The 10,246-nt window shown below is 34.0% G+C and overlaps 1 protein-coding gene across 1 annotated transcript in view; it reads right to left on the bottom strand.

Annotated features, from left to right (window-relative positions):
- Window positions 1-10,246, bottom strand: part of RBM25 (RNA binding motif protein 25) — a 45,527-nt gene that overhangs the window by 13,462 nt on the left and 21,819 nt on the right. Inside the window, 6 exon segments of the mRNA XM_023761398.1 lie at window positions 1,925-2,088; window positions 2,196-2,418; window positions 3,945-4,231; window positions 7,618-7,701; window positions 7,929-7,982; window positions 9,281-9,466. Of these exon segments, the coding sequence (XP_023617166.1) occupies window positions 1,925-2,088; window positions 2,196-2,418; window positions 3,945-4,231; window positions 7,618-7,701; window positions 7,929-7,982; window positions 9,281-9,466 (998 nt within the window).

Below are 10,246 nucleotides of genomic sequence, written 5' to 3'. Positions count from 1 at the left end.
CATTTGAACTTTATAATTCTCATATACTTCATATGTTAAATGTAAATAAATAACAGTATATATGTCTTTTACTCATAAGACAAGTCAGAATTAGGACTTATCTGTAAAATAAAAACCACAGACAGTATGCTATAATAAATTTGTTCCCTGAATATAATCTTAAAAGTACAGTAATTATCTAATTAATGAAACCTAAGCAAATCAGTAAACAAAACTGAAAGTTATCTTACTGAATTTGTTAACTGAACAAAAATATTTTACACATTTTCATTTGTAAATGATACTGTAAGTACTTTTTATGAAATGCAGGATTAAAAATTTAAATCATGTTCATGCATCAATTTAAAGGTAATGCCTATCTCACTTTGAGTACACAAACCTCTTATTCCTACTTTTGGAATTTCAAATATACAACAAATATTATATTTAATAGCAGTTAAACCTAACAATTATATATGTATACATATATAATCTACATCTATTATATCAACAACTACAAAGCAGGTAATGGTAGGTTTCTGACTGCAGTAAAATTTTAACCACTTCATCCAGTTCAAATGTTACCTCTCTATAAAGACTTCCCCAATCTAATAATTTATCCATGACCAGCTCCTCCCCCAGTCTCTCTCTGTACTCCAAAAATACTGTGAACACACCTTTACCATCTTAAACACTCTCACACATGCTATAGTAAGTAACTTATCTCCCTGACAATATTACCCACTTATTTCAAAATTAGAAGCATTGTTTATTCTTGTATGCCCAGTACTTAGCACAAGGCTGGGATATAATGTACACTCAAAATTTGTCAAATGAATAAAAGTAGATTATCAAGTAGCAATGACAATACAAATATCTAAATAAAACACAGGAGGGCCCACAAGGTAAATACTTAAACAAACGTAAGTTATCACTCCATAAGAGTGCAGAAACTTCCACTTTTTACATCCGATATTTCTGTTACTGGAACATTTTTATAATAAGCAAATAACTGCTAAGTTTCCAAATAAAAAATTAATAGGAAATGTTTTTCTAGAAAGATAGGTTTCAGATTTGCTTATAGGAAGCAAAAGTCACTTTAAACCTATTCCACAATTATTTCTTCAAATAATTATGTCTTTTACTATATTATTCTCTTCCTACTTTCTAACCTAGGGATGAAAAAGAAATTCTAGAACAGGAGCTACAATCCAGGGAAATAAGAAGTATTTTAAATAATTCTATGACATTAGTGGATGTACTATTCAGAACACCCATACTATCTAGCTAGTTGCTGCATGCACCCTTTTGGTTACTTACAAAAATTCCCTCTATGTCTCATGTTCAAAACTATTTGAAGAAGATTCCTAACTTCAGTGAAGTTTTTGGAAGAATAATCTCCAAACTGGAGATAAAGAAACTTTCATGAAATTCTGGTAAAGACAGAACACATGGAACATACTACTGAAGCAAATACTATGATAAAATATATTTTTGACATTTTACTTAGTAACAACCTAAACCAATTGTTCACTGTTACAGTTTATCAAACAAAGCAAATGTGAAAAAAAGACGTATTTTTTATGATTACGTATTATATAGTAAAAATAATAAATAGTAACCGAAGGAAAACCTATAATCCATAAATGTTATATAAAGACAATTTTGACTTATAAAACCAGAAGTCTTCTCAGGACACTCTCATCCATCCCAATGTACCAACCAATACAGAATATCAAAGCTTCTTCTTCAAATTCAAAAATGTTGCAGATTCTTAATCAGAGAACGTTCTATAAATTCTCATTTTATATATTACTCTATGACAGATTTACTTTGAAAGAATACCAAAAGATAATTTGGTATAGATAGCAAAAAATGTGAAAAATAGAAGGGAATAAAGATTTTGGTGTACTGAAAGTGTCTCAAGGTTATTTGAAATATATACAAATAATATTATGCTGAGAACGATTTGACCTCATTTATATCTAAAAATCACTTATTTTTAACCTAGATTATTACCATTTCTCTTCTCCTTTCCTCTTCTCTTTCAGCCTCTTTCTCATACTCCCGGGTTTTCTTCCGTTCTCTGATTTCCCAATTCTTAAGGCGCTAAAAACGAAATTGTCAGAGCTTTAAAAATATACACAGGGTTCTAAAATTTTTGCATAAGCTACTAAGTACCCAACTTTACCAATATAAGCATTTCCTCAATTTACCTCTTGATAAGCAGCTTCTTTCTCCCGGAGTTTTCTTTCAAGTTTTCTTCGTTCATATGCATCTTCTTCATCCTCTTCTCGATCCCTTTTCTTGTCTTTTTCTCTTTCTCGCTCCCGTTCCCTTTCACGCTCTCTTTCTCGTTCACGCTCTCTTTCTCTTTCACGTTCTCTCTCTCTCTCTCTTTCCCGCTCCCGCTCCCTTTCACGATCTCTGCTCTTTTCTCTACATAAAAAAAAAGATTTTTAAAATTCTGTCATTCTTTTTGTTTTCCTTTAAAAACCAAGGTAGAGAACATATATTATGAAATAGACAAGCCAGAATTCAGCATTTCATTTCTGCAAAACTGTAAACTCCTTTATATTCATCAGAGGCACAGAATAGAATTCTAGCCCCAAATTCTGAATTCGGTGTTAATGCATATTGGTATCTCAGAAAATAAACCAAGAAACCCTGGAAATAACAAATACAAAGGGCTTCCCTAGCTGATTTGGCTCAGTGGATAGAGTGTCAGTCTGCAGGCTGAAGGGTTCTGGGTTCAATTCTGGTCAAGAGCACATGCCCGGGTTGCAGCCTCAATCTCCAATAGGTAGCATGCCGGAGGCAGCCGATCAATGATTCTCTCTCATCATTGATGTTTCTATCTCTCTCCTTCTCCCTTCCTCTCTGAAATCAATAAAAATATATTTTTTTAAAAAGAAAAGAAATACAAAAGGCTAATGAACATATTAAAAAATAGTTTATTTCACTTGTAGTCAAGGAATGAAGGTGATAAAGGGTGCGGAGAAAAGAGCATTTTGTCATGTTACACGGATAAATTACAACTATAGGAGCAATGAAAAGTTCTCAAATATTTAATTTGAAACAATAAAACCAAATTGCAGTATATGATATAATGCCATGAATCTAAATACAAATATATAGTATATATGAAAAAATACACTGTTCTGTAGTTTAAGTATAAAGACACTATTTTATATATGTAAAATTCTCAATAATAGTCAAAAGGATACTGGTTATTCCAGGGGAGATGGAAAAGAAGAATTTTAATGCCCACTAAAGATTAAGAGCACTAAACTTCCAGTTCCAGTAACTGATTAACTGACTTAAAGGGGACCTCCCTTCAGGTACAATCAGATGGAAAATCTGCAAGCCAAAAATGTGTATTTGAAAACTAGCTTGAAAAAAAAAAAAAAAGATGTGCTTTTCTCTCTTCTCTCCTTCTACTCTCCCTTTTCCTCTTCCTTCCTTTGCTCATTTTTGCTCCCTCATTCCTAAAGAATTTGAGATCAATCAACTGAAATCAATATAATTAAGAAAAATTTCTAAATAAAACAAAAAGATGAGATTACTAGGACTTATAAGAGGTGAGTTGTGGGCGTGCAGTGGGCTAGAGGACCAAATCGACACCAGAGGCTAAAACTAGAACTGACTTCCCAGTATAATGGACCTCAATGAAACGGTGACTAGAAGAAAAAGGCCAACGGCCCAAAAAGACAACAGAATTCTGTCTGCCCAGGGCATTGGATGGACAGTTGATATGTTCTGAGTCTGTAAAAACTGGCTTGAGACAGAAAGTAATCCTAAAATTAAAATTGTTATTTTCACCAATGTTTTACATGTTATACAGCAAGCCAGGCATGCTCTGTGGCTAAGGAAGTCCTCATCACATAAATGTTAAGTCATCCTACAGAGTGCTAACCTGCAGTTCAATTAAAGCTATTACGAAAATAACTTCTATAAAGCCTTACCTTGATCGACTCCGATCCTTATTCCGATCTGAACTCCTTTCCCGATCGCGGTCACGATCTCTCTCTCGATCACGATCCCGATCTCTCTCCTTTGTCCGGTCACGATCCCTATCCCGTTCTCGTTCCCGCTCCCGTTCCTTCTCCTTTTCTCGTTCACGTTCTCTTTCCCTTTCTCGTTCTCGTTCTCGCCTTTCTCGTTCCCTTTCACGCTCCCTCTCTCTTTCTCTCCGTTCTTTCTCAATTTCCTGTCTTTCTTTTTCTTTTTTGCCTTTCTCTTCTTCCAGTTTCTAGAAACCAATAAAAGTACTTTTAGAGTTAATCTGTGGTTCCAGTATTCAGATTTTTCCCAGCACAATGCCCAATATTAACAACAACAACAAAAAACCACTGGTACTTTGCTATTAAATATTTGTGGTTTTACTTGACAAATTAAATTGAAGCAATCACAAGACTAGATAGATTTCGTGCAAAACCATATACTCTACACAGACCAGGAATCTCCAATCTTGGATGCTGGGAGATTGTGTCAAGTGTGGCTAGCCACTCAATGATTATATAACTAAAATGATCATGAAGAATGTGTTGGTTCATAGAGTTCTAAAAAGACAATCAGTTAGCAAAAATGTGATTCTTCCCATTATAAATTTCTGTAAATCAGTGGGATTATGGATACTAATTTCAAACCACAACTTCCCACTACCTAAAGGTTGTGATTAAGGGTTTTAAAAAGGAGGTGGAGAAGAAGAGTCAGGTCACTGTAACGCAACTAAATAGTATGTCTTCTAATATGCCCACCCTCCAAAAGGCAAGGTAAATTCAACCAAGATCTGCCTCACTATCTGTGGAAACATTTACTCCCACCATTACAAGATGGACAGCCCACCAAATTCAAAAGTTTGAAAAATCACTCACTTCAAGCAAAAATTTTAACTTAACTGTAAAAGCAATATATTTGTGCCCATTATGCCTATAAGACAATAAAAATATATCAACAGTGATAAATCCATCCTGGGAAGGAATGATTGTGTATTAACTTACAGATGCTGTGTTAGGACATGGATCGCCAACACTGGATTAACCTTGCCTACAAGCTATGTTTCTGGGAGGAAGAGCAAGTACATGGTTCACAAATAAACCAAATTAACAAAGTCAGACCAAGTTTGTACCCTCACAAGATTACCAGTGCACCACACGGTTTCTATACAAACTCAGAAGAAGAAAAAATACCCCAAACAGGAAAAACAAAACAAAAACAACACATTTATCTCTTTGGTTCCATGTTTAGAGTCACTGAAATGAAATTTAAACTGTAACAATAAAATGTTCATTTTTTCTTTTCTCAGTCATGTAAAGCATTTAAAACAACTTTAAAAAGCAATCTTACCTTTTATACTCTTTTTCTCTTGCTCATGGATCAGAGAACTGATAGGATTATGAAAGAAAAGCTAATGCATGAAAAATCAATATATTCAGCTGCTGTGCCAGTCTGTACCAAAGTAGAATGCAGGCAAAGCTAATACTGAATACATTGAAATTACAAAGGAAAGAGAAAAAGAAATGGTAGAAAGAGGACAGAAACTAAAGGCTATTTAAAGGGGCAATTCTAATTTTTCAAACAGTTCTAATGGATTACAAAAATTTTAATTGTAAAATGAGGCTAGACTACATAACACTTACCTCAGTGTCATACACTTATAAAGAAATTTGTTTATTTCTGAGATAAATACTTACAGACTTTAGCTGTTCCAATAATTTCTTTTGTAGAATTCCTCAATTTTTTTACTCTTGTTTATTCACTGCACTACTTATTTCTTAGGTGTATAGTTTCACTTATGTAAGTAATAATTTGTTTCAGAACTCATTCAAAGTTTTTGTTCTAAGTAAATGAAAAAGTGAGTGAATCTGGTCCATAATGCATTTCTAAAAGATTATATATGTGGTAAATAGATACACACACATATATGCATTTTAAGACAAAGACTGAAGAAAGAGGAAATGGAGACTAAAATGGTATGAGTAGTGAAATAATGAAAAGGAAAGAATAGAAAGAAATCATAAATCTTACCTTATTCTCTCTTCAGACTCGTCCGTGCTGTAAATGGACGCCCCCTGCCACGCTGATACCCTGACAGTCTGTGGTTATTTAGTAAACTCATACCAAAACATGCAAAGGTTCACTGAGCTCATTTTTTGTTACTCAAGTTTTAAACATTTCCTTTAAGCATCCACCCAATAACAAAAACAGTTTTTCATTTTGACCTTTTTGTTAAAGCACATTTTGGAAATTCAAAACATTCCCCCGCCCACCCTACAGTGAAATAAGTCTAAGGAAGTCAAATGCCTGACAGCTTCTCAAACTCTGAAGCAAATATCTTGAAATAATTTTTTAAAAAACACGATTTTGTCATACTTTACCAATGACATGACCGGGATTAACAAATAACAAAAAGGGGGTAAACCACACACACAACTGTATACTGTTTTCAAGCTTACTCAGACTCTGAGTTTGAAAATAAACATAACCAAAAGTATTCCTCTAAAATGACTTCCCACAGGCTATCCCTTTAACTAAAAATTAAGCTGAGGGAACTGCATTTGTACTTTTATTCATATTTAATTTCTGAAAAAGCACTGTGTATGTGAACTAGGGTTGGGCATGGATAATAAGTGTTCAGCAGCATTAATTCAATGGCATTAATTATCAACTTGGAATTTTAAAAGCAGTAAGAAAAAATAAGATTAAATAAAAGAAAAAATGAATTCAACTTTTCACTGAGTTAAAAGTCACTCAGTCTTATGTGGAAGAACCAGTAATACCTTACTATCTTTAACATCAAAATATATTTCATGCAGTGTTTGCATTTTACTGTCCAAAAGCATCAACTTCAACATCAGCGAACATTCACAGATGCACTGTCATTGAGAGAAGCTTTCAATAGGCAAAACTCGTGAGATTTACTACACACAAATACCCATTTCCAAGCCAGTTACCCCTTTGCATATTTTTCTGAGGGGGCATCCATAAATATAATAAAAAACAGAAGCTCATACTTACATCCTATTCCTTGTTACTTTCCAAGCTGAGTGTTTCATCTTGCATTAGTCACCATATGATCTCTATCATAATGGTGGGGGTCAATGAATAGATTAGCTTTATGGGCATTTACAGTTCTTCCATGCATCTAAAATTTGGTAAGTCTGGTAATCACTGACCTACTTTTTTTAAATCTCCCCCTCTCAAATTAAATCTACACAAATATAAATCTTAATTTTTAACCTCAGCTCTAAAGAAAAGGTTTTCCTAAGATTAAGTTAAATAAATGCCCCCAGAAATACACTACAGTGTATGTTATCCTGTCCCCTTGAATCTAGTTTAAATCTGACCTTGATGTTTATGTTGAAACCTAAAAATAAAATTAGCTTTTATTCATATTAAAGTGAGATGACTGCAGAGTAGTCAGTAACTAAAAAAAAAAAAAATTAAATATAATATGTCAAGGTCCACTTTAATATGATATTGGTCTTATTTGTTTCTATCTAAATATCAATTAAACCTATAAAAAGCATTTAAATTTATATCCTAATGTAAGGTTGATTTTTTTTTTTTGTCTGTTTGCTTTGGATTCTGTAAAAAGTCTAGATTGATATCAAGTGAAAAAAACAAGAATACTACCTTGTGTGTATCTCTGAATTTGCTGATCTCTCGGGATATCAGGTCTCTTTTGTCTTCTTCCATTTCTATAGCATTTATATCTTCCTAAAAGACAGGGGACAGGAGGGAATGCATAAAGATCAATCTAATAAAAAGCAAAGGTTAGATATTCTGTACAGGTCTTACAAAAGATAAGAGTAAATAAATAAAAAGAACTTATATAGTAACAAATGTAATGATCTAAGTTAGTGAAAAATCTGGTAGACAAGAATTTAAAATGTGACAATCAGCAGTGAACATATTTATTGTCAAAGCCTTCAATGTAAACAAACCTTAGTGATGAGTGGATACGGGATCAGAGGTGCCACTGGAAATCTGCGGAAAATCTGCAAAAAAATCCACAAAGATTTTTTTTAAAAAACACAAGAGTTCACATTAACCTGCAAAACAATGCTATTTTATACTATAAGCATTGCTTCTGGGACATTTTCTTGATTTCAAATTACTTGATAATAAAAATATTTCACTCACTCTCAGTCTACAACCTCTCCCACCACCTCCTCTCCCTCCAACTTCCCTAAGCAACAGAATAAGGAGGGTCTCATACTAGTGGGGCTTTTTTCTTGACCCAGATATAGGAAACAATCATACCAATAAAATGTATCCATAATTCCTGCCGTAGAGCAGGATTTCTTTGATCCACTCTTACCAATCCATATCCAACATATATGTCTAGTTACTTTCTCCTTTCCCATTAACCTCAATTACCCTGTACCTGACTAACTCTACCAATTACCATTCCCAACTATCGGCATTTCACCAGACAGGTATTTATGACCATGTGAGGAAGAATGAGACAAGTAATAAAAATGTATTTGGCCACAAACAAAATTGAAGCTGGCCTAATAAGGCAATGAAATCCTAAATGATATGAACCTTGATATTAAATTATAATATGTTCCATATTACTTTTTCACGTATGTGCAATCCATGCATATAAAATAATTCTGATATTTTTAAAGGACACTCCCCATAATTTCTCTTAGTTTATTCAAAAGAAATTAGTATAAGAAAGCCAAACATTTTCTTTCAACCTGGACTCCCTAACGTTCAGTTAGCTTGGTCAGACAGAGTGGTTATGTTAATACACTGCAGAAGAGTGTGTCATCTTGTGCTGCTCTTTCACAGTTTTCCAGCTAGAATTTGAATAGCATTACTGTCCATAGAGAGGAATGAGATGTGGTTATAAGGAGACACAGCTAAAAATTAAAGAATGGGTAAAAATCTTCAATGAAGGATACCAGCGTCCTGCTTGGAGCAGAGACTGAACGATAATTAGGTAAAACAAGGCCAGTCCTTCATAGCCAAAAACATTTTACTGTAACCCTTAATATAAGTACCACCATCACTGAAGGTGGTTTTTCCCTTACTCAATTTGAATCCACAGCTAAGTACAAGCTTAAATGCCAGTGCATTTTAAACACAGTAAACAGAAATGTTTTGGTAAAAATATTAGGAGTTAATTGGTAGAACAGGTCAAATTAGGCTTAACAGTACAATTATTGTAAATGCTAGTCATTCTTCTATTTCCCCCTCAAAAGTTAAAATGTACTAAAAGCACAAGAGTGACACCATAAAAAGTAAATTGTAGAAATGACTGTTGTCAGAATTTAATAACACATACGTCCTCCTTCTTTTCCTTCTTCTTCTTCCTGGGGTGAGAGTCAGATTCTTGTGAAGGGGCATTGAGCTCACTGGAGTATTCGCGTATTAAAATTTCAATGGCCCCTTTGATCATCTGATCTCTTCTCTTAGTTTCTTCATCTAAGGCTTCTTCGTCATCATTAGTGACAGTTTCTGGCCTAGCAGTCTTAAAAAGGAAAACAAGGCAAATTCAGGAGGGGGGTTGGGGAGAATTAACCGAGAAAAATGAAAAACATTCTAAGAGTTAGCACACAAAACAAACATGTTTTCTTCAAAAAAATCTATGTAGTTTGCCTGGGCGGTGTGGCTCAGTGATTGAACAATGACCCATAAACCAGGATGTTGCCAGTATGATTCCTGGTCAGGGCACATGCCCAGGTTGTAGGCTTGATCCCCAGTAGGGAGCATGCAGGAGGCAGCCAATGGATAATTCTTTCTCATCACTGATGTTTCCCTCTCTCCCTCTCTGAAATCAATACAAATATTTTTTAATTAAAAAAACACACACATCTCTGAGGTTCTATTAAATTCAGACCTGATTTTGCTCTTAGCTTTATAAAATAAACTTTCATCATTTCTTTCCCTTTCTACCCTTGGTAGCTAATATTTTGACCCCTACCCAGCTATAATTGAAGATTAAATCATAGGACTAACATACTGTACAAAACATCTGCCAAGCTTTCCCAGTTTTTCAGACTGTCTTGCTCAATACTTGCACAAACTAAGAATATTTCCTAACTCAACAGTTGAAAATGTAATTATGTGAAAAAAGCAAAATATAATTTTATGTACACTATGCTAGGCACTATTTAAAATCAAAAAGCACATTTAGGTGAAAGGAACAAAAAGCACTAAGACAGTTTTGTACAATTAAATGCAAGCATCACACAGGTCAGAGGTGAAACAATGGCTTCTTTTCCCCCCGCCCTGCTCTCTAAAAGATACA

Source organism: Myotis lucifugus, unplaced genomic scaffold (genome assembly GCF_000147115.1).
Source record: "Myotis lucifugus unplaced genomic scaffold, Myoluc2.0 scaffold_207, whole genome shotgun sequence".
NCBI classification, from domain to species: Eukaryota; Metazoa; Chordata; class Mammalia; order Chiroptera; family Vespertilionidae; genus Myotis; species Myotis lucifugus.
This window is presented reverse-complemented; position numbering and strand designations above follow the sequence as displayed.